General features: G+C 39.2%; 1 protein-coding gene across 1 annotated transcript; it reads right to left on the reverse strand.

Annotated features, from left to right (window-relative positions):
- Positions 1-996: 996 nt before the first annotated feature.
- Positions 997-1,588, reverse strand: LOC128861351 (pupal cuticle protein Edg-78E-like). The gene is made up of 2 exons (XM_054099437.1): positions 1,562-1,588; positions 997-1,464 (listed from the first exon to the last, which is right to left on the reverse strand). Exons 1-2 carry the CDS (start codon positions 1,571-1,573, stop codon positions 1,030-1,032), a joined length of 447 nt encoding a protein of 148 aa, XP_053955412.1. The 5' UTR covers positions 1,574-1,588; the 3' UTR covers positions 997-1,029.
- Positions 1,589-26,078: the final 24,490 nt, after the last annotated feature.

A 26,078-nucleotide genomic window follows, 5' to 3' on the forward strand; every position in this document is an offset into this window, starting at 1 on the left:
CATGATATTTTTATTATTTTTATTTAAAAGGTCTAAATGTGCCATTTTGTATGTAATGCGTCATCACTAAATATTCCACATGTGGCTCTGCTCCATAGATCCGGCTTAATTTAAGTTATGGTTATATTAGGAGCTTTGCTGACTTTAAGGGCATTGATCGATTGCAATTTATTGGCATAGAACCGTGACTACAAAAATCCTATAAGAAAAAGTCATACATATACTCTAATCGTTCATATATCCTTCATTCGTTCATTGTGCGGTTTGTAATGCCGTTCGTCGTCCGTGCCGTCTGCCGTCCGTGTTCACCATCGATCTGTACCTCTCAACCTTGACATTGATAGGCTCACCAACAACGTTTACGAAGATGTACCGCCACAAATAGTACCTTTTTTTTTTGCATTACCATCTGCTGAGCCTCGCGTGGCCATTTATCAAAAACTGCGCCTCGTCGCTGAAGATTATTTTTCAGCCTGAGGCTTAGTTAGAGAACAAAGGACGTTGTCTGTGCCTAAATTCCTCTGTAATTGTATCTTGTGCGGGTGCAGACCCAAGTCCCAGTGAAAGTTTACTAAAGGTCGTTTTTTTTTCTCCTGAGATCTCAATGAGTTTTGCTTACCTCCTACTAACTATTTTTTTTCACAGTCAGTTGAACTTAACTCATGCGACCTGACTCAATTACGTTGCTTTAGAGGCGTTAATCAAAGTGTGGATTTTATGAGCTTTAGCGTGAACTACTTCTTCAAATAATTGAGTTTTCTTACGTTTGATGAAAGAAATAGAGTTTTTACGAATTTGTCGCTTTATTTCGTTCTTCTGAAGAATTTTTTAGCAAAGCTTATTTACATATTTCTAGTTTTTCACTAAAATCTTCTTAATCAACAAATTTTACAAAAAACATAACCATAAAAAAATAACTTATATGCACATGCAAGGAATGTAAAAAAAGTCATATGCAATATATTTATAATACATATGTATGCGTGTATGTACATCTATACATATGTAAAATCTTATCAACCAATTCGCTTAGAATTTTTTATTGCCATGATATGAAGAGTGAGCTTGTCCGCTGGCACCTTTGTATTCATCTTCGTGGGGATGAGCGCGAATGTATTCAAGTGATTTGAGAATAGCCTCTGGTACAGGTGGTGGTGTCGGTAAGTGTTCCCCAGTCGGATGGAAGCCATGCTCATCGGCGGTGTAGCTCAATTGAATTAATTTACCATCTGGTGCGTAATAGGCTGAATGGCCGCTCGCATGGTAACCACCAACACCTGATTCACTAGCACCGATACCATTCGAAGTCTCAAACTGATATTTATAGCTGCCATCATCTTTTAGTTCGCTTTTGAAGTGACGCGTCTCAGCAGCGGCATCGTGATTAGGACGCGCTTGTGCGAAGTTGTGGCAGCAACAGAACACAATGGCGAAGACGAGAGCGATGACGATGGAGTTGTTGGTCTGCAAATAATTCGGATGACATAGAGCACGTAAAGTGTTTCATTCATAAAAGAAGTATAATACAAATGTATATGTATGAGGCAATCCTGTCACTTACTGCGTTGCTCATTTTGTTGTTTTCTGCTACGGTTTGTGCTGCTGAAATGAATGCTTCTGCTTTGAGAGTACAGACGAGAATGAGTAAGTGTCCAATCGTCCACTGATGCTTTTATACTAGCAAATAGTTCAGTTTTTTTTGTTTTCCTTTCGAAGTATTCCAGTGAATAGGTGAATTTGCTTGCATCTTTCGGGAGAAGAAATACGAGAACAACGAAAGACAAAGGCAAAAACCGAATAAATAAAATCAAATTAAGACCAAAAGATAATTGGATAGTGTCGACCATTGTATGTAGCTCATTTCCAACTCCTAAACTGCATATAGTATTCCTGCTTATGTTTCTCTTTCGTATAAAAGCTTTATTGTCGCTTTGTGAGTTCAAAAACTGGGGAATTTTTCTTTTCTTCTGGTTCAGTTAGTTTTCGAATTTTATAAAAATTTTCTTTATTTTCCCCCTTAACTGCTAACGCCATCTAAATGGTTAGATGAATTTTTAATTTTGAACACAGGAATTTTTCCCTGCAGGAAAAAAAACTGGCTAGTCCAAATTGATGCCTTCCTGACAAATTCCTGCATATTTCTCACATAGGCCTACTTGTATAATACAGCAGATGAAAAAAGGAACTTGGACACCGCAGAACGTAACAAAATTTTTGCAGAGACTATTCGGCGGCCGCCGTAGCCGAATGGGTTAGTGCGTGATTACCATTCGGAATTCAGAGAGAGAACGTCGGTTCGAATCTCGTTGAAACACCAAAATAAAGAAACATTTTTTTCTAATAGCGGTCGCCCCTCGGCAGGCAATGGCAAACCTCCGAGTGTATTTCTGCCATAAAAAAGCTCCTAATATAAAACCGTCTGCCGTTCGAAGTCGGCTTAAAAGTGTAGGTCCCTCCATTTGTGAAACAACAATGAACCATCAAAGGCAGACATGTGGACCACTGAGCAAAGGAATTGTGAACAAAGTTACATGCAAACCGTGCAGAGTAACATCGAGGGGAGAGTTGTTGTCAAGCTACCGTTTAAAGAGGCCCCTCATTGTCTTGGCCAGTCGTACGCAACTGCACTTCGAAGATTTGTTGCTCAGGAGCGGCGTATAACACGCTGTCCTGACCTTCACCAAAGATACATCGCATTTATGGAAGAGTATTCCCGCCTTGGGCATATGAGCATCGTTAAAAGGGTGGATTTCGATAATCCACATTACTATGTGCCTCATCATTATGTCCTGAAGCCAACTAGCACAACAACTAAGCTCAGGGTAGTATTTGATGCCTCCAGCAAGAGTACAACCCAAAGATCACTCAACGATATTCTTGCTGTGGGGCCTACTCTGCAGAACGATTTATATATCTTGCTACTACGGTTTCGATTATACCGTTACACACTTACTGCTGATATCGTAAAGATGTATAGACAAATTTTGGTGGATAAAAATGATCGCAAATTCCAATACATCTTATGGAGAAGTACGCCCCACGATGAAATACGCACTTACCAGTTAAACACGGTAACATATGGTACGGCGTCCGCTCTTTACAACGAGCACTTTAGGTATAAAATGGGACCAAATACGAGATATTTTCTTATTTTCTTTTCAGTCGAAACAACCTGTGAATGGACGTGGAACCAAGAGATCAATCTTATCTATTGCATCAGCGCTTTTCGATCCTTTGGGACTTCTCGCTCCGGTTATTATTACTGCAAAGATCATATTACAAGAAACAAATCACAACTCTTTACAAATTCATGGGTTTTGTGATTCGTCTATTCGAGCCTATGGCTGTGCTATTTATCTTCGCTCGAAATCAACAGAAGGCAAACCTACTATCACCCGTTTGACTGCCAAGTCGCGTGTAGCTCCAATTAAGAAGCAATCGTTACCTAAACTCGAGTTGTGTGGCGCCTTGCTGTTGGCACGTCTACTAGCAAAAATAAAACCTCTATTCAACGCCAACACCACTGTGTTTCTGCGGACTGATTCACAAATTGTGCTGCATTGGCTTGAACTGCACTCAGCTACCCTATCAACATTCGTCGGTAATCGAGTGTCAGAGATTCAAGATCTCACGGCAGATGTAAGTTGGCGGCATGTCCCAACAAAGTGCAACCCGGCTGATATCGTGTCACGAGACTGTACTGCACTTGAACTAAGCAGTTCAATTTGGTTTTCAGGACCATCATTCTTACAACTTGAATCCGAAAACTGGCCCAGCAATCAATGTGGCCAACTCGATATGGAAGAAGTTTCTCGAGAAAAATGTAAGTCAGCTTTTAAAGTAGTCATCGAAGAAAACTACATTTTGAAGGTGCTTGAGAGAAACAGTACATACAATCATTGCTTACGAGTTGTAGCCTGGCTATTTCGTTTTCATCAATTAACAAGCAGACCGCTTGAAACTCACCTAGACAAAGGAACTCTATCGCCTCAAGATTTGAAGCAAGCGCTGTGGTGCATTGTTTGGAATGTGCAACAACAACACTTCGCTGACGAAATACGGCTGATCAACCAAAACAAAACAATATCTGGGCAACTTAAATTTCTCAACCCGCTTCTGCAGATTTATGGTGGCTTTCGTATACTACTAGTGGGTGGGCGTCTTGAGCTAGCAGATTTGGCAGATTTTCATAAACACCCTATCTTATTGCCAGGAAAATGCCACTTCGTGGAGCTCTATATTCGACATTTACACATCACTCATTACCATGCAGGTGCTAAAGCACTGGTGACATTACTACGTCTTCAATTCTGGGTCATAAACGCAAGAGATGTGGCACGTCGCATTGTGAGATCTTGCATACATTGTGTAAGATATAAGCCGAAATTATTTCAACAGACGATGGGCAATCTTCCTGTATCACGTCTTACGCCATTAAGACCGTTCGCACGGTGTGGTATAGACTTTTGCGGACCAATTGAAACATACCTGCGCATTCGAGGCAAAGGACCATACAAAACTTATATAGCCATATTTGTGTGCTTCTCAACGAAGGCAGTGCACATAGAAATAGTATCTGACTTGTCAACAGATGCATTTCTGGCCGCACTGAAGCGTATGATCGGCAAGCGAGGATTACCAACTGATATATACTGCGATAACGCGACTAATTTTGTAGGTGCCAGCAGAAAACTTCAAGAGTTGAAAATGTTTTTATTTTATCAAAAACATCAAGAGTCAATTATAAATTATTGTACTAATCAGTTTATAAATTTCCACTCTATTCCCCATAGGGCTCCGCATTTTGGAAGCCTATGGGAGGCCGCTGTGAAATCAGCAAAGGGCCTTTTGAACCGCAGTGTGGCGAATGGTCGCCTTACCTTTGAGGAACTGAACACAGTGATGATTTCTATCGAAGCGATACTAAATTCACGGCCAATTTCACCTTTGTCATCAGACCCAAACGACCTTGAAGCACTGACTCCAGGCCATTTTTTAATAGGCAGCTCTCTTAAAGCAATCCCAGAGCGAGAGGAAATGTGCACCAACATGGATCATATTAGCAAATGGGCTCGCACTGTTGCGATCAAACAGTAGTTTTGGCGAAGATGGTCACATGAATATATAAACAGCTTGCAAGCGCGGACCAAATGGACGAGTGGTAATCCTAATGTATTCGAAGGATTGCTAGTGATTATCCAAGACGAGAACACACCTCCACAGCGATGGACTATGGGACGTATCATTAAGTGCATTGCTGGCAGTGATAATCGCATTAGAGTCGTCGATGTTAAAACTTCAAGAGGAATCTTACGTCGACCAGTTCATAAAATAGCTGTACTACCTGCTTGAAATACATTTCAACGGGCCCGAGATGTTTGGTCATATTATATGCGCCCTTTTTGACCACATCCTTGAACATCAGGTGATTAAGGGGACCAAATTAGAATTAAAACCTTTAGAATTAAGTATGTGTGAATGTATATAAGCCTGGCTATATGCAAAATAAAACAGTATACTTTTGGAGTTCATTGAATTTATAACGTTTTTCTTAGCATTGCCGCCGGACAAACAAACGAGTTTGTCTGTACATTTTCTACCATCACCACCGGCCACCAGATCATATTGCCAGATCATAAAAACAACTTTAAGGTTGCGTTTGTATGTGTATGAATGGAACATTGTTAAGCCCCTCTTGAAAAACTTAGTCATGTAATCGTACACTAAATCCTAAATAAACCATCTTCTCATGTTTGAATTTGCACTTTGAAAAGGCCGGATATTTACACCAAAATTTTGTAAAAACGTCTTGTTTGGTATTCTGTCTCAACATACAGTTCTAACTGAGGCTGATGAGATCGAGTTAAGACTCTTGTATCAGCCTTAACTGATCCTTGAATGCCCTTCTTGCTGCACTTTTACCTTCCTAGTGCCCTTAATTCACCAGATCGGTTTCTCCATTTTGAGTTTATCTTCCTAACGATAAATATGAATTACCTCCTGTTGATGAGGATCTCGTCACCTTCAATTTAGTAGCAATTAGGCAACCAGTCTGGTATTATTTATTTTTTGTTGTCAGAAGCTATTATTTTGCTAGGGTTAGAAACCTTTTTGGTAGACATTTAGCTATATAAAAAGGTAACGGTGCATTCATAATGCAAAGCATGTTCAAGGTCTACTCTGTCTTGGATTGAGATTATTATAAACCTAGCCTGAAGAGGTTTGGTGTTTTATTGTTTTATAATTCGACCAATTTTTGAATACTTCTGTGTTCCCACTGTGAAGGCAAAATTTTGAGCGATTTATATTAATTTTCATAGCCATTAGCTTAAAAAGCTGATATATACGGGATATTTTACGGAAAAATTCTAGTCAAATTGTTCTTCGGAAACCAGTATTGTCTCAAAACCAAACAGCTAGAGAAGTTTACACGGCAATGCCATGAGAAGTGTTAATTATTTATTTCGCGTCTTTTTGGTTTTGGTACTGAAAAAAATGTATATTTTCTCAATGTAAAGTTGCATATTTAGCAGGCCAAAAATTTACTTTAAACAAATATGAGTAATTTGAATATACATTTTTTGCAGGGTATGGATACTATACGAGGGTTGACCAATAAGTCAACGTATCTTCAAAGAAGATGCATGTTTTTAAATAATACATATCGCTCTGAGTCAGTCCAAACGATCTCGCCGTTTTCGAGGTATGGTGCACTAGACAGACCTACTTTACACTGACGAGATCCAGGACAAAACACAACTACAATTACGTAGCCGGACAGTATAAAGACGGACATTAAACGACATTCATCGGGAGATTCTCATCAACTCCCTCCGTTGTCGGACGAATCTGCCTCGCGTAACTTTGGCCCAATTACGTTCTGGTTAGGGTAGCAGGTTAATCTCCTACTCATCCAGAATCGACCCCGACGTACTCAATATATGTACAGCATGTGAAGGCACGCCGTACGATACTAACCAGCTATTCACATGCCCTCTCAAACTTACTCACCTATAACCCCTCTCCCTCTCGAACAAACCTGTCGAAACAGCACGTTTGTGGGGCCTACCGTTAGAAGAGTTAAACGAAGACGATCGGTGACTACACCGCATTGGGAGGGTTAGTAAACTGCTACTACAACAAAAACAACATCTCGTCGTTTTTAATCCATTTTTGTCAAATTATGTATGCATTTTTTAATTACTTCTCTCTTCTCAAGCCAGAAATTCATTATGGGTAGGTACTAAGAAATACGATTCCGGAAAATTTGACTCAAAAATCGGAGTTAAAAATATAACAAGGCTCATTTTCAGTTCATCACATTGCATTTTTTTTATTACATCTACATACTTGAATGTCATAAGCGTAAACTCCTCGTTTTCAACTTTAAATCTGTTTCTGAATTTGCATCCCTGAGTACCAGAACTTAAAGTTCATGACGGCATCGAACAGGCGGACTGTCTAGCAAAATTAGACACTTTATTTAAAATCCAAGGGCCAGCCAATTTACGGCTTCTAAATCTGGATAGAAAGGTTTTACAAACACTCCCTAGATTCTGTACTGGTCATTGTGGTTTTCGGAATCGGAATTTTCGGAAAATCAGGATTAGCAAGAAGGCACTTGCAGTTTTTGCAAGCTGGACGATTGAACTCCAGATCATATCTTCTGCGATTGTGTGACTCTCGCAAGGGGAAGACTCACAAATCTAGGTGGGGCGATTCCAAATCAATGACTGATATCGAACAAAAATTCTGATAAGGTACTCAACTTCATCAGAAGACTTCAATTACAGGATTGTGGTCATCGGTAGCGGTTGGAGAGCGGTTCCATGGCCTAATAAAAGCAATAAAAACAAAAGATGCCATATATGTATTTGAAAACTAAAATTTTTTGTTATTCGAGTTGGGATCGCGAGTTAAGTGAAATTGCGGAGTAGATTCTAAAATAATTTTAAAACAGGAGAAAATCAACTACGATCGGTGTAAATTACGGACGTTGGTGCTCAGTTAGGTAGGTAGGTATGTAGGTTAGATGGCAAGAGTACCACAGGTACACTACAAGCCCCAGGATGCCGTTTTGATACCATATTGTAGACCACAACCATCGACAGATTATAAAACTTAATGGAAAGAAAACCACCAGGATATACCCAAAAAGCCACACTAAGGAACCTCAAGAATCTAGCCGCCAAACCCGGACATTTGCAAATAAAGTGTTCAACAGTCTCTTCTTCTGCAGGACCCCCGCAGCTTCTACAATGGGGTTTGTACGAAAGTCAAAGCTTCTCCGTATGGGTTCTGATCATCCAGGAACCGGTGAACTCAAATTATGAGTTAGGAAATTGAATGGCGGAGGATCCCCAGCACTTTAAGCATCCTGCTTCAGTCATACTGAAGCCAAAGTATTTTGGAGATAGCACACGTTTAAATGAACTCTATCTGTCTTGCGCTTTTTTATGAAAGAAATTGGGCAGTTTGCCTTTAACAACGGTCAAGGAGACACCGATGTCTGTGATGAGGACAACGAAAACCGGTTCTGTCGACCTTTTCCCGGCAAGCTCAGGGGCAATTTGATTTCCCCTTATTTTCCTATGCTCTGAAACCTACATACGAGAAATGTTTCCTGCACAACTTTGATTTTATTTAATCGCATTTTTGACATAAAAAATGAAAGTAAAAAGTCATCCCTGAACCAGCACGGAATTTCGAATGGCAATTTGCGACGTCCGATTTAAGTCACATGTGTCACTTGACATGAAAAATTAGTACTTTTTGAGCGATCCTCGTACAACTATTAATATTTTATGGAATTCATATGTCCATATAAATACATATATACATATAAGCACAAATTTCATTGCTTCGTAACAATTTGTCTTTTGCGGTGGCTCCCATTAGCAGGTATACAGGCGGTAATTTTTCAAAAAGATATCAGCATCCCTACCTTTTTGACGGGTAATCGCAAAGTTTTGTTTTTATTTATTCATAAGTTAGCGGCTAATTAATTAAAACCAAAATTGACAAGGGGCTTAGTCATAAAAACTCGATAGCTGTATGCTTTTTCTAAGAAGGCGGAAAAGGTGTGTGCTAATTTAACTAGGGATGGCAGATATACATAAAATGAAATTAAAGTGCAGGTAAAACCGATAGTTTTGTGTGGAGTTAGCTTATAAGTTCATAACCTATTAAGGAAAAAAGAAAAAGTAGTCCGAGGTAACCGAGGGAATGCAGAGAATAAAGATTTGCCAACGCAAATACTAAACAAGCAGAAAAGTACAATCACCTGATATCGAATGGCACCTCTATCGTTATCGGTATATCTTGAATGGGGCAGGAATACTTGTTCTCCGTAATAAGTATTTTCCAGCAATAAAGGTTGTTTCATTTCATTTCTTTTCAATTAAGGATATACTTTCAAGGCCTTACAGACTAGAAGTGCAGAAGAGCGAAATTGTAATTTCTTAGTGACTAATTACAAGTGATTTGTTATAAATGAAAAGATCTAAACTTAGAGACAAACAGAGGTCTAGGCATAGCAAAATGGAGATCATAGGAGCTATAGATTTCATTAAGCTCAATGAATGCTCTAGTAATAGGGGCAAAATTAAAGTAATTAAATTTAAATAAAACAAAACTAGGTACATTGAAGCTTATCGGCTCATGAAGTATTGATCAGTCAACTAAACCATTAATACTCGTAACATTATAAGAATATCATCATTAGTTATTGAATGGCTCTATTCGAAAGAGGTTTCTGATCTACGAGCAGGCAATGGGTACTGTAAGATAGGACGCGATTACTAAAATGAAGTGGTGGAAGATCAAAACGAATTAAGCTACGTATGACTCACTGAGTTCTATCAGCATGAGAGTTACAGAATGGATTCCAGATTATTGAATTATACTAAAGTTTATGGACGAGCTAAAGAGGTATCAAGCATTTTTCTGTTGTATAGTAGAGATCTTCGAAGTCTTTCGGGCTTTAGGAATGGCAAATTGGCTAGGAAAGGTTAGGTTAACTGGCTCACCAAAACCACGCAGAGACCAATTTGATCCATAGCAACACCAGATCAGAGTCTTATTTTAGAGAAAATATGCATCACTAGAACTACTGAGAACTAAAAATAAATTATGGTATGTAATACAGGGTCCGGCACTCGGAGTGTAACCAACTTTAGACCTCTCGCTGTCTGTTAGTTGGCTAAATGACAGTCCAGAGTATTGTATTACAAGCGGATGAAAGCAATTTGGCGAGAGTAAACGCGAAAAGGGAAAATCAGCAATGGATTTCAAACGTAATAGTGTGATTGCATTATTCATACGTCATGGGGGTGGTCATTAAAAGACTGCAACCGCACGTGAAATGGTTCAAAAAGTGAAGAAGCGACTTGAGCGAAATCCCGGCGAAGTGCCAATCAAGTGGCGAAAGAACTGAAAATATCTGAACATAGTATCCGCCGCATACTGAAAAACGATCTCAAAGTCAAGCCTTACGAGTCCAAAAGTCGCATAATCTCACACCAAAGCAGCAACAAGTTAGACTTGAGAGAGCAACTTCTTCGCTTGGCCGAAAGCGATAAATTTCCGAAAATTGTGTTTTCTGACGAGAAAATTTTTCAAATTGAGCGATTCTTAAACTCCTAAAACGATAGGGTTTATTTGACCGACCGTTCATACGAGAATCTGAGTCATCCATTGGCAACTAAGAGGCAGAACCCGCCGCAAGTAATGGTTTGGGCCACTGTAACCGCAGATGGGCGCTCTCCAATTGCTTTCAACGAGCCTGCGTCAAGGTAAATGTGAAATATTATCGGGAAAGTATTCTGAAGGTTACTATGAAGCCGTGGACAGACAAATAATTCGGTGCCAGACCATGGACGTTTCAACAGGACAACAGGACAGTCTCACAAAGCACGAGTGAACCACGAATGGTTAAAAAACAACGTTCCGAGCTTCATAACGTTCACACAATGGCTATCAAATTCACCAGATGCGGATCCGATAGATTATTTTTTTTATGCCATTTTGGACAGCAAGGTACGAATTAAAAGACTCTCCGGTCTCAAGGTGCTGAAAAAAGCTATTGTCCGCGAGTGGTCCAAAATAACTGAAAGTTAATTACATTCGGGCAGCTTGCGATTCGTTTTGATTCAAGGCCATAGTTAAGGCAAAAGGTGGTCATATCGAGCAAAAGTAAATTGATTCTTAATTTTATATTATTTCCATAAATTAAATTTATGGCCTTTTTAATTGGTTACACTTCGAGTGGCGGACCTTGTAATGCCATTCAGCTAATACGACTGATGCATTACGTAGTTTTCTTTCGTATGGTTTTTGATCCTTGAACGGATGATACGATTTGAGCCTTGACTGACAAAATTGCAGTAAGCAGTAAATTTTGTAGTAATTTTTGTTGGTTGGTTGAAATGGTCATTCATCCAGAATCCTGTTAGCGCTTCCTTATCGAGTTAGGACACAGTCCAAATGCCATTCATGTTTCCTCTCTCAGTCCCTCTCTCGGTCTAGAACGCTGCAGAATTGCAAAGTGTTTTGTGACAAGTCCGAACAGAAAACTGTCGAAGGTATTATTACAGGACACATGGGGTCAACATATGACCACCAATGGAATCATTGACGACCCAATGTGCCTGTCTTGCTTGGAGGAGGCGGATAGCACTGAACACTTTCTCAGTGAGTGTCCTGCCTTTGCTAGAGCAAGGCTACGAGGTTTGGGTTCCGATGTCGTGAGAATGAGTAATATTCGTTTTCTAAAACTGGATTTACAGATTTGCCAAAGAATCTGGAAAATGCTCACGGGACTAATTATCTCTATCTCTGTCACTATTCTTTCCTATCTCTTTCTCTGATACTTTTCTCCTTCCCTCCTTGACTATCCACCCTCTTACCAAAGCTTTGAATACAATGGGCTTTTTAGCCTGAGTGTTTTAGGAGCCACCAAATCTCCTGGTGCGCCTTGGCTCGACCTTTTCAAATTTCAATTTTCAATTTCATGTCCCCTCCTGCCTATGTATGGTGTGAAGACGACTCTAAAAAAGTTTCCTGGATTTTTTGGGATATAGCCTAGGCTTAAACACGCTTTGAACATTTCCACAAACGATGGTAGAATAATATCAAGAATTTCCTGTAACATCTTAGGACGATCCTGTCAGATATGTGAAACGTGAAAATGGTTTGATCGCCCCTGGAATCTTCTCTATTGTTAGTATTAAATCGGTGAATTGGTTGTAGCGGATCCGCCGGATTCTCCCAGCATATATGTATATCGTGTTAGCTGCATCCCGGAAAATGAGCATTTAAAAAAGTACCACAGATTTTTCCACCGTAGAAATCCAAGGACCATCTGGTTTCTTGACCCAAGAAGCCCTTGAATGGTCTTTGGACAAAATACGGCTAAATCAAGCAGAATCTCTGGTAGATTCGATGGAGGAACAGAAATCTCTCCTGCTCTCTTTCTTCCGGTAATAACAAGCACCATCTGGTTTCTTGAGCCGAGAAGCCCTTGAATGGTCTTTGGACAAAATACGGCTAAGTTTAGAAGAATCTCGATAGAGGCACAGAAAGCTTTCTGGCGCTCTTTCTCCTGATACTATCTCTGACTTACTATGTAAAATTCTCAAACACCGTTTAAGGACCTGATAAATATTTTTATTTTGAAGTTCTGACATTCATGTGGCTTGACAAAAAAAAAAACGTAAAAGGTAATTATCAACGCATAACTGCAAATCATCATCTCATATTTCAAAAGCAGTGACAACCTTGTTCTTACACATTCTTTTCCTTCTCTTCTTCGTTTTTCTCTAATAAAATTTAATAGCTGTGGAATCATTGCCCGGCGCATATTATTAAAATATTTGAACACTTTGTTATACCCTTTAGATTTGCGTTGTTGGTGATATTTAAATTTTTTTTTTTCAATAATGAGTAAAATTTTACTGATAACTACTATTTTTTCAGTAATCAATAAAAATTTACTGGCTACTACAACTTATTTCAGTAATTAATAAGATTTTACTGGTAAAATGCATATCAAAAGCGATATCTATATTTTTATGACAATTTTACTGGCCCCCCACCTGATAATGTAGCCGTTTATACAATGTGTTAAAAGCTTTATGACAGAGTTGGGATGACGTCTTTTTGCACAGCCCACCACTAAGCTCTTCTTTTTTTGCTTACTGCAGTGCCCTTCAGGCTGAAGTATCAGCGATAATGAGGGCTGTGACGCATCTCGAACAGAACAGCCAGAAGTTAATGCACTCATAGTGCATTTAGTGATAGCCACGCAACAATTAGAATTCCAGGCAGAATCTCCCTTGCAGAGCAGAATCTCCCTTACTAGGGCCCGTGGTAAATGGAATATAGAGCGAAACTGTATTCCAGATGAACTTGCAAGAAAAGCAGATTCTCTAAGGAAAGTAAGGTATTTCGTATGCTATTTGCATTATTATTTAGAAATTTATTAGCAGAGAATTTATAAATATTCGTACATGGTGAAAGATCGAAACAAGGCACATACGTTCCGTCGGATTTCCAGGTAAACGTGCCTGATGAGAGCTTAGAGGCTGGAGCTTGGATAGTTCAGCAAGGGGGATGAGTGCATATAACTGTTTATCAGAATGCATCTAACTAAAACGGTCGTCCCTCGGCAGACAATGGCAAACCTCCGAGTGTATCTGTGCCATGAAAAAGCTTCTCATAAAAAATATCTGCCGTTCGGAATCGGCTTGAAACTGTAGGTACATCCATTTGTGGAACAATATCAAAACGCACGCCACAAATATTAGGAAGAGCTCGGCGAAACACCCAAAAAGGGTGTGTGCGTATATATTATCAATCAATTCAAAAATCGCCAGACATTGCAAAGAAGAACTTAATGTTTTAGCGCGTATGACGGACATCACTCTCATTTTGAAAGGCAAGACAGGAGGCAGCCTATGACTAATCTGAAGAGGCTGTCCCCGCAATTGTGCGCAAAAGGCAGATCTTCTAGCTATTCCAGAAGCACGCCGTTGAGGGATGGACTAACAAGGATACACGGCAAAATGACTAAACAAACGTGGACCAACTTCAACAAATCCAGAACTGACTAGTTGTTTAGAAAGCCACGAACAAACATCTCCAAAATTTCTTCAACAATAACCGGCCACTGGCCTTTTTGAGACCATGCAAGATGGGCTGGCCGTACAATGATAGATGAAGTAACTGCAATTAAGCGAAATGAAAAGGAAACCGTCTTTCTGAGTAAACGTCCAAGCCTGGGTGCTCTACGACATAGAATGCTGGTGGAAATTTCGCTGTTTAACTTGAAAGAAATTGCAAAAAAAGAATAGATGACATAAGCAGATTCATAGTGAAATCAAGATGGTTCGACTAGTGGTTCTAGAAGTGGTGTATCAAAATGACATCTTTTGTAAAAATTTTGTCTGAGCTGTATGGTGCTGGTGTCACACAGACAACGCCTACACCACCACCATTATCTCTTTAATGTGATCTTTATTTTTGGCCTACGTGAGCCATTGTCCTCAGCGACAACAACTCCGATTTACCAACCTACATACATACAGTCTCACAGTGCGGCCGATTCCCAAAAAGCTGGCAAAAAGTCGAAAAAAAAAATTTCTAGATAGAGTTTTTTTGTCTTTGGGTTGGCTACAGTAATGCCTTGAGCAGTGAAAACCGTTCATAGCAACGTCCTGTACCCTAAGTATCCTCTGTATTTTCAGTCGCAACATGGCCTTCGTTTGAGCATCGTATTACTGTCGATGAATAGTGAAAGTTGTACACATTTGAAAGATTTTGTAATGGAGTAAATTGAACAAAACCAAATGGAATCATCTTCGGAAGGTTAGTAAAATACGAGAAATCTTTAGTACATATCAATACCTCGACAAAAAATTTTTAGCTGTAGCAATACGTAGATACATTTTTTGCAATTTTTTTTATAAAATTTGAGTTTTCAAACTGTATAGTAATACAACGCCGTCATATGCTGCTTTGAAACCCATTAAAGGTTACTCAAAAAAGTAATGGTTACTGAATAAAACAAGATTCAGCTGCTACCACTTGCTACCTTGCGACCACGAAAACATATAAATTTACATGCATCTTGATTATGTTCTTGAATATACGCTATTTCACGTGAGGGGGTGGCCAATAGGGGTGGAAAGGGGTGGATTTTCAAAATTTTAAGATCAAATTCGTAATCAGCGACCCCGACAACCCCCGAGTAAGAAATTTTGAATCAATTATTGTACTTAATTTTTTGAGTTTTGGCCAGCTTTTCGGGAATCGGCCGCACTGTAAGTCTGTGTCAGAAAACAGGAACGGCGATTATTCATGAAGTATAAAATATATATATTTAAATTTTTTTTACATGAACGGATGTACCTACAAAAGTACGAGTCGCAATTACTCAATAAGCCGTGTAGTATCATTCGTTGTTGAGTATAGCCTGGCATCTAATTCACGCTTTGAACCAGCTTTTCTGCGTAGTTCGTTGACAAACAGTACTAGATTTTGCGAACTTGACGCACGAGTTTCTTTAAATCATGGACTGGTCTTCCAGCAAGGCGCGTTTTCATATTTCCCCACACATTTGCAATGGGGTTGGCGTCTGGCGACTGGGAAGGCCAGCCTAATCTGTGACGCCATTTTCTTGTTTTGTTGTTTATATACAAAGCTTTTATTTTCAATTAATTAAAATTTTTTTTTTTACCCAAAAATCACAAACTGCATTTTGAAACTGAGTCATAGTAGCACTTAAAAATTTAATAGTTCCCAATTAGCATAATCGATAATGGTAGGCATTGTCATCATCGAATACATACATACATATGCAGTTAAAATTTAAATTTGTGACCAAATTAGTGTTCATATTTTGTCTAATTTTTGTTACATCTTTTATATGTTTTTTATTTGCTTTATCGACTGTTGACCTTAATGCTAAAGTTTATTTGCTCAGCCGTTGCGTTAACATAGCCATTTCGGTTTTTAGTTTTGTTTTTGTTTTTTTACTAAATGCTGCAAATGATAAAAAAATATTTGAAACACATTCGATTAATTATTTAATATGCAATCAGTTCGATTATTGTTGGTGCATTAATAAAAAATAAGTTCTCACGCAGAATACGTAACATAAAATACAAAAACCAACAAAAACAAAAAGAAGTTATATTGACAGACCATGAAACGATAAACAAAAACAAAAAAATAAATAAAAGTGAAACGATAAATATCAACCAGGCAGCACATAGTACAAAACTTAAAAAAAAATTACAAATTTTACACTATGTTTCGCATAAATTCTTTATGCGAGACGTGCTTTTAAAATTTTAGAAAAGGTTAGGTTAGGTTATTGTGGTAGTCAGTCAGCACGATCAACTCACTTAGACCTACAGGTCCGTTGTGATACCACTGTGCTACACGGGAACATCATCTACCTTCCTTAGTGGAACCATTTTGTGGCTCTTATGAAGCGTAGTATTAATCCCAACCCCACATCAGACAGCTCTGTAAGAGAATGAACGTGCTCTAATTTTAGCTTGGGCTGGTCGGGCCTTGGTGTCGCACTATTGAATCCATTTTTAATGCAAAATTCAATACAAACTTGTTGTTGTAAAGTCCAATCCATTTTTAAAACTAAATATAAAGAATCGAAAACACGTTCAGAGGTAAATTCACTTAAGATGGCGTAACTTTTACAAATCTCGTCAGATCTTAAAAAAAAAAAAAAATGTGAAAACCGGCTTATGTAAAGTTAGTATTCATTGAAATGCATCTAACAAACTCCGAAGTCAAACAGACTACTCTGAAGCATATTTTAAAGTTCATTTAACACAGTCTGGAAAAAGTGGAGATGCTGAATTTTGGATTTGCCCACTCCAAGCACATCTGCAGGTTAAGATCACCCTAACAGTCGATTCGAGAATGCCTAATTGTTGAAAACGATAGCACTTTGCACTACAGAACGTCCAGTTTTTGTACTGCCAGTCCTTTTTCTATCTTCAACAGAACCAGTTTCTTGAACTTTTTTCATCAACCTTTGAATCGTCTACTCATTCGGACCAAAAAAATTCCAAAATTAGCCATATGTTGTTCTTAAAGTTCGAGTATTTTCATAATAAGTTTCAATAATTTTAACGCGTTGCATAGTCTAAATATCCATGGTTGAAAAATCACATCTGGCTACTTGCCACACTACCTACGCTATAACTACCGACTCCACTATACTGGCATTCTGCCACCCTTTGCCTCTGTTTTATCAGCAGAAATCATTGCCATTTTAGAAGCAATTAAGCTACTAGTTAAAAAAAAGAGGAAAATTCATAATACGCTCGATTTCACTCTCGCTCGTCAAATCAATATTAAGTATAAACAACTGCGACACATACCCGTACAATATAAGATCACTCCTGATCAAACACAATCCTAAAATTAAATTGGTCTGGATACCGGGACACTCCGGCATTGTTGGTAATGACCGGACCAAGCTGTCAAAGAAGCATCTCGACATCCATTCATTACTACCAACAACGTCAGCATAAAAGATATCAACCACTTCTTAAAAAGCACACACCAGGCACAACATCATAACCTGATATCACAAGCTTCTAATTGGTATCAACGAGTTTACCAAAAACAACACATAAACTGCTATTACTTAAAAAACGCTCAAAATTCACTTACCAGATTGGACGAAACAACAATTTTAAAATTACGATTAGGTCACACCAAGCTCACAAATGCATACCTTATAGACCGAAACACTTCCCCATTATGCACCATTTTTTTTTTTTTTTGTGTTTTGTGGTGGGTGAGGAAGGTTTAAAATGCCTTCGTACTTACAGCGACCGTCGTCAACTGTGTCGCATGGTGTAGCTACTAAAACAATCCCTCCTCATCTTCTGGGGAGACTCTCTTCCCGGAACTACCTTGCATTACTTCGGGAAGGCCCAGAATGGTGTCCATTAAATGGACCAATACTATTCACCCACGTCTGGGTCCACCATATTTGTAGCCAGCTTCATGCTATAGGCTCGTCTTCTAATGTCTCAGTGCCGTCATACCATTATGCACCATGTGCCAGACTAACTCAACGCTACCCCAGAACAAATCCTCGATACTTGTCCTTCTGTAACACAACTACGAACACAAATCTTCAATAAAGACAAACCTTCTCACCTTCTCTCCAACCCGAACTTAGAAAATATGCACAAAATCCTTACCTTCCTAAAACTATCCAACCTGTATCAACGTATATGAAAACGTAAATTCACAAGTGTAGCTACTTATACATATGTATATAAGTAGAACACATTAATTTAACGTATTAATAGACATTCAATCTAATATAACCTTAAACTAATTAACTACTTAATTTTAAACTCATAGCATATCTTAAGATCTTAGAAATCATAGCTATCGCCTTTTTACAATTAGCTTTAAGTTTTGTAAACTTTTCTAACTGCTATAAATAAATAAAAAAGGGACCGTCTAGGAATTATTCACTACTGACATCTAAGCGCTACTTTTGATAGACCCTTTACAAGGTAGTGCAAAATTAATCACGCTATTGGAAAATTTATAATTTTTGCAAATGACATCGTACGTCAATCATCATTTTTGCTAGGCTGCTGCTGTATACCAACACAAGCAATGGAGCGCGTAAAGGTCAAAGGTAAAGACTTCCATCACTCGTTTGTTTTTAATTTTGTCTCATATATATTTAAAATAATTTCAACAAAATTTCTGTGTCTAAAAAATTTCACCTTTAAACATTTTTGCGAATTTGCCAAACATTTTTACAACTATTTTGGAATTTCTTGCTTTACTTTGGATTGGTTAAGGTTACAAAATTTAAGAATTTTTAAATTAAAAATTTGTTTTTTATTTGAACTTTTAGAAATCCTTTAGAAAACTTGCTTAGACAAAATCGCAAAAATTTATCAGCCAAAATTTTTACGAATATTTTTGAAATATTTTATGAATATTTAGAATATTTTTGCTGCTTTAGTATATATATACATCGCTGTTGTTGAGGACTTGAAGTCTTAAAATTTATAATATGTTGATAATTTTGAACTTCCAACAATTTTATTGATCTAATTTTCTTAGTTTAATTTACATAAAATTATTGTATTGCACACAATTTTGCTCTATAATTTTACAAATATTTTGAAATTTCGTCACTTTACCTTTGATAAGATAAGTTTAAAATACTGTAAAATTTTTTATCAAAAATCCATTCACTACCAACGCAGGCGTAAGGCAAGGTTGTCCCCTGTCGCCCCTTCTCTACGCCTACGTCATGAGCCAATTGAATCTGCACAAAAGAGGTATTGTATAGAGTCATCTTCAGGACCCAAGTATTGGTGTAGACATCTGCCTCCTCTCTCACAAACTCTCTGAGATGCCAGCCAAGGTGGACGAGTGGTCACGCTGGCACGCACTGTCGGACTGGAGGTCAACATCGCCAAGACGAAGGCTATGAGAGTTAACCACAATAACGCAAAGCAGATATTGGTTGACGGATGTCCGGTGGAATTCGTTGAAAGCTTTGTTACCTCGGCTGCATCATCACGGTAGATGGTGGAGCAGATGAAGATGTAAACTGCAGGCTAAACAAAGCAAGGGCGACATTCGGTCGAATGCATACGGTATGGAGCAGTTCGCAAATCTCCAGAATATTCGGCTCATTCGTAAAGACAGTATTGTTTTACGGAAGCGAAACATGGCTGGTCTCTAACACTATCACATAGAGCCTACAATCCTTCATTAACAAATGCCTCCGCATCATCTGTAGAATATTCTGTCCAAACACCATCAGTAACGACGCATTATGGATATTAATGAACGAGGAACCCATTCTTAGGCAAATCAAACGCAGAAAGTGGCGATGGATAGGTCACACACTGAGGAAACCACCAGATAGCATCACGAGGATGGCACTGAACTGGAACCCGGAAGAGAGCAGAGATCGCGGTCGACCAAAAAGCACTTGGAGAAGTTCGATCCTGCGCGAACTAGCAGATGTTGACATCCCATGGGACGGTGCGAAACTAGCAACACAGAACTGTGTATGATGGACGAGTCTTGTCGAGGCCCTATGCCCCCGAGAGGAGTGAATAGGGAGGAAAAAAATAAATAAAAAAACAAAACAATTTCTAAATACCAGTTACATTTTTTCGAATAATATATTTACTTGTGGATTAAAATTTAGCTGCTAAAAAATATCTAAAAAGTTTGGAAAAGTTTGATGCAGGGATATCTGAACGTAGTAGTTAGATGGGCAACGGATTGAGGCCTGTCGGTGAATCCTCTTAAGACGGAGCTCGACCTATTTACGAAGAAATATAAAATACCCAGATCTCCCCTTCCCTCACTAGGGTGCGCTCCTCTGATGCTTTCTGACAAGGTGAAGTACCTAGTTACTATCCTTGACAGCGAGCTTACATGGAAGCCCAATATTGTGGAAAAAGTGAGGAAGGCAACAATCGTCTTGTATGGGTGCAAGGGCGAAATTGGCAAAAGATGGGGCCTTTCGCCTAGAGTTGTTTTTTGGCTATATAATACTATTGTAAAGCCTATCTTTTTATATGGAGTCATTGTCTGGTGGGACTCACTAGAGAAGACGACATTGGTGAAGAAGCTGGAGAGAGTTCAGAGGTCAGCACTCATTGGAATCAGTGGGGCGCCTCGAACGACTCAGATTGAGGGGCTCAGGCTATAAACTCAAACTCACTTATGGACACTCAAGCATCCTTAGAAATTCCGAGTTCATCTCTCTGTCTACGGATCAGTGTATACCCTCGTTTAGTATAACCGGAACCTTCTCCACTCATATTACGTCAAGGGAAGAGTGGACGGGGGGCTATACTTGGGGGCAGGGCCTGGTGAACTTATTCACGGATGGATCGAAGTTGGAAGGAAAGGCTGGCGGAGGAGTCTTTTGCGAGGAGCTCCCCATCAAACTCAAATTCAGGTTACTGGACCACTGCAGTGTGTTCCAGGTAGAGGTAGCCGCAATCATGGAGGCATGGATGCTCACATGCGTACTAACAGTCAAGAAAGTAAATACTTACTCTGACAGCCAAGTGGCAATAAGGGCCCTCTGGTCAGTGACGGTGCATTCGAAACTGGTTAAAGAATGCTTGACCTCACTTTCGACCGAATTCTTTGACATAAGCCTCATCTGGGTTCCTGGTCACAGCGACATTGCGGGAAACTGTGAGGCGGATGAGCTGGCCAGACAAGGGACATGTGAGGTGATTTCCCCGCGAAGGGAGAGAATTGGGATCTCCCTGACTACCTGCGGTCTGCTCCTGGAAAGATGGGCATCGCGCCAACTTAACGAGCATTGGGAAAGTACACAAACTTGTAAGGTCGCGAAATCCTTCTGGCCACGTGTGGACCGTCAGCGCTCGGGCGAGCTTCTGAGGTTGACAAAATATCCGCTCTCAAATCTCGTGAGTTTTCTCATAGGTCACTATGCACGAGAAATGCATGCTGTGAGACTTGGAATCACTTCGAGTCCTTATTGCGCTGGATGTATAGAGGATGATGTACAATCATCTCAGCCACTTCTCCTTAGCTGCCCTGCTCTGGCGCGGCTAATATCCAGGCATCTTGGCTCTTACTTCTTAGCTGCGCCTGCTGATATAGCTGGCGCTGACATTAAAAATCTGATGAATTTCAGCAGCAAGACAAGGCGGTTGACGCAAACGCAGCATAGTCATCGTTCGTAATCCACACCCGAATTATTTCGAATCGCTAAACCTTCACAACTACAACAAATCAAATAGTACAAATATGGGCATTAGAATTTCATTCAGAAATTGTAAATTCAAATGCCTTTAGAAAAAAGCGCCAACGTCGCGCATTATTTTCCAACTAATGCCAGACGAAGCTGGTAAGCGAACCCACCTCCCGTACGAACAAACTGTAGGAAAATAGTTTTTTTATTCAAAACAAAATTGGATGATTAATTTTGCGCCACCCTGTATTTTATGTCAATATAGTCCGCTGAGTTGTCAAACACATCTTATTTAATACACCTTCAATATAAATATTTTCAACCAAAATCTTTGACATAAAAAAGACGGAACTTTATAAGGAAAACAGAAGGTTTTGGTTACTCCCCATATGTGGAATACAAAAATGAAATAAAAAGAAAAAATACCAATATTGTTTATCTCGTAAAAAAAGTTGACAGTATTACGTCTTTCTATTTCCTTCTTTGTTTCTTCTTTTTTTGTGAATGAGAGTGAAATATTTACGATGGCAACGATTTTAGTCATCGAAATCAAAACATGACCGAATGGCCAATTTAACGGTGGAATTAACAAATTGATACAAATGGAGCAGCTACAACAACAACACAAGTCAATAACGCCAACAAACGCAACAACAACTGCCGAAGACGCATTGTAAGCATAATTAGGAACGATTGTTGAATGGCCTAAAAAGAAACAAAAAATATCAACAAAAAGTAATAATAAAAAACGTGTAAAAAAATAAACTAATTGGAGAGTGGCACCTTTTGGTTTTAGATGACTAAAAAAAATTCGGTAAATTATTGCTAAAAATAACGTTCGCACATTTCTCATTCATCATCCGTGGCTGTGTCTGTATGTACGAGTACACATGAACGAATTTAAATAATTACGTAAATTTGCATAAACGGCTAATAAATAGCAATGGATTGAATAAAAGATGGACAAAAGAAAACTAACTACGAAAAATAATTACATATGTACAGATTGAATTTTTAAGCGATGTTAGTGTTGTTAGCTCTGCATCTGCATGCGCACTTGTTACATACCTGTGTGACATACAAACAATGAGATACTTTTTTATTATAGGCTCAGTAAAAATATATATAAACGTACGTACACGGTGAATGGACGCCCAGGCCAGTGTGGAGAGGAAGATGACTTTGAATTCATGTTGACCTTGTTAGTCAACAACAACAAAAACATGAAAAAAATAAAAATAAATAAACAGGTAGTTCACTATGCAACTTCTTAGTCTGCCCGTGCGCTCCGTGCCCTTCGCTCGTACTCAGGCACACAATTCGAGATATATGCATCTGATTGAATTTAGGTCAGGTTTGATGAAAGCGAAATGGAAAACCAAAAACCAAAAAAAAGGAACAACAATCAACAAAGCAACGAACCAATTGTAGTGAAGTCGCAGTCGCAAAAGGTGTCCCACGAACAGGAAATAAATACGTACGCTTGCATGTAAATGGCTGTGGGCATGTCGCAGCGTGCACAAGAGAGACGCGAGGCTAAAAGAAATGAATGCCAAAGAACCTGTACAACACGTATTCGCGTGGCAAGTGCAGTATTCAGTTGCGGCATGCACCATGCAACACTTAGGCATACACACTTACGTGGACCCCTATAAGAACAGTAACAGTCATTTAAGCGATCATTTGATGGCCACTGCTGATGTAAATGTTCGGCAATGCTCAGAGCAAAGTTTCTACCACTTTTTTAATGCCAATGTAAAAAATGGTTCTAGATGCATATGTCTGATTCAGCATCTTTCGCTAATTTATAAAGATTGCCGACAAATTACACTGCTCACTGAATAAATTATGCCTCTTTGAAGTCAACGCTGAAATAAATATTCGTCATATATGGCAAACCACAGTTGACTAATTCAACTTGATGTAACTACATTTGAAATTATGAAGCCAATATACAAACCACTCGAAAAGCTTTTTGGAGTTTCGTAAAATCAAAAAGAAGTGCGCTGCCATTCCACCTGACGTATTTTTCAAAGATAAAAGTGCACTCTGCGAACCATGCGGCTAATCGCTTCGCCTATTTTTTCATCCAATTTTATTACTCCGCCTGTTAGTGATTGTGAGTTTGAGTATGATGAATAATTCGTCTGTTTTTTGGTTTTTTTTTCTTTAAGGAGGTGAAAATCAAAATGTCAGAAACATCATCAAAGTGCCGTCGCACCAGTGGTATGTGAGGCATGCTCCCACTACCACTATAACAGCCCTCCTTATCGGCAAAGTTCCACCCTAGGACCGTGGTAACGATTGGGGTACAATTTTCCCAAAATCACTTTCCCAAAAAAATTTTTTCCCAAATTTTTTTTTCCCAAAAAATAATTTTCCACCATTGACACATTTCGTCAAGGTGGAGCCGCGTTTATGTCTACTGACACAAAACAGATACCTGCGTCCAGGTTCCTCTTACATGGGCGTATGGAGGCTATACGCTATCGATAGTATCCATTGCTTCCACTTCATAAGTGGTTCTGCAGCAAATGGAACAACGGAAAAGGTGTCGCAAGTATTACCGACATGTGGTAGTCTGATACCGTCTTGAGCACTAAGCTCAGCCGCCTGTTATTTGTCGTCAGTTCGTAGGTAGTCTACCTCCAGTCAATAGCTGCTGCTGAATTCTTCGCTGCGTGTTGCGTTGCCACTCTGCGCGTTGAAGATATAACCCAATCATTGATGCAAAATTAGTTGCTGCATTCCAGCAAGTATTTGATGTGATCATCTTGGTGATTAGATTTTCCGGGCACAGCTGACCACCCAGAAGTGCTTCAAGCGTTAGGCGCTCCTCTCCGAAACGATCGCAGTGGAAGAATACGTGTTTCGCACTTTCTATCGCGTTGTTGCAGTTTGATTAAATCTATGGAGGTACTCCAAAAAACAACCATGACCACTCCGTATTTGAGTGAGATAGTAGTCAACGTCTTCGTGTTTCCTGGTCACCCATTGGCTAATATTTGAAATAAGCCTATGAGTCCAACGTCCGTTAGTTGATGAATCCCATCTGTTTTGCCATTCTTCTATCGAATACTGTCTCTCTTCGGCTTTTTCTTCTAATGACGGCTTAGCTTGTTCCTTTGCCTGAATGTAGGCTGGTAGTTTGCTAGCACTAACGCTTATTGCGTCTCTCGAGACCGTTCTGTAGCCACAAGCCACCCTTATTGCACTTCGGCGAAGTACCTGTGCTGCGTATTGTATGCTGGACGTTTTAGCTTCGGCCCATATTGCGGCAGCGTAAAAGACTACGGAGTCTACAACCGTCGATAAGACACGTATTCTGCTGCCTTGCGGGCAACATTCGTGTAAGCGCTCCATTGATAGCATCAGCTTTTGCGCTTGCTGCAGATAGGTGTTGCTCGTAGCTAAGTCGCCTGTCTATTATCACGCCAAGATACTTAATCGACTCCTTAGAGAGTATTTCATGGGTGCCTATGCGTAGTTTTATTTCCTCCTTTTTTTTTCTCCGCCCACTGATGAGTACCGCCTCGGTTTTTTGGGCAGCCAATTCCAATCCGGATTTGGCCAACCATAGCCTCAACCTTGCTGCTGCGTCATTGCTTTTTGATTCCTGGTTTGAGGAACAGCACAAGTCGATGAATCTTCCATCTATTTGGGAAAGTTCCCTCACTAAGACAAGTTTCGTGCAAATTCACAAAAGGGTGTGGTTTCGTATGTACAGCTGTCTTAAAGGCAGCGTTGGGTATACCATCTAATTCCAGCGAACTGTGCAAATATTATATTTATAACAAGTGAACCGTTCAGATTCACGAGGTTGTAACTTCGAATAATTAAAAAAAAGTTTATGCAACTAGGTCAAATAGTTTTTGATAAATAATGATCACCGCGACGGTAATTTTCAAAACACACGACTTCGAGATAATCGCGTCTAAAGTTTTGCGTGCACTTCATTTATGGATAAGGTGGCGCTTTTCCACGGTCTGTAACTTTCGTTCTAGTGCTCCGATCTTTATGATTTTTTGAATTTATGTTTTAAGATGATGTATTTTTAGAATATTCCATAAAAATATTTTCGATTTTTTAGTCCAACACAATGTATACAACCCCTTAAAGTTCAATTCATGCAGTTTTGCCCTTCTTTTGATTGACTTGTTACACGTTGTCGTTAATCCACTTTTTCGTAGTCAAAGGCTCATGCAATATAAAGCCAATAGATTCTTTTGATATCTTTACGACGTCAACTAATTCATGCATTTTCTCATTTTGATCATTCAAAACGATTTAGTGGATTTTTTTGATG

Source organism: Anastrepha ludens, chromosome 4 (genome assembly GCF_028408465.1).
Source record: "Anastrepha ludens isolate Willacy chromosome 4, idAnaLude1.1, whole genome shotgun sequence".
Taxonomy (NCBI): Eukaryota; Metazoa; Arthropoda; class Insecta; order Diptera; family Tephritidae; genus Anastrepha; species Anastrepha ludens.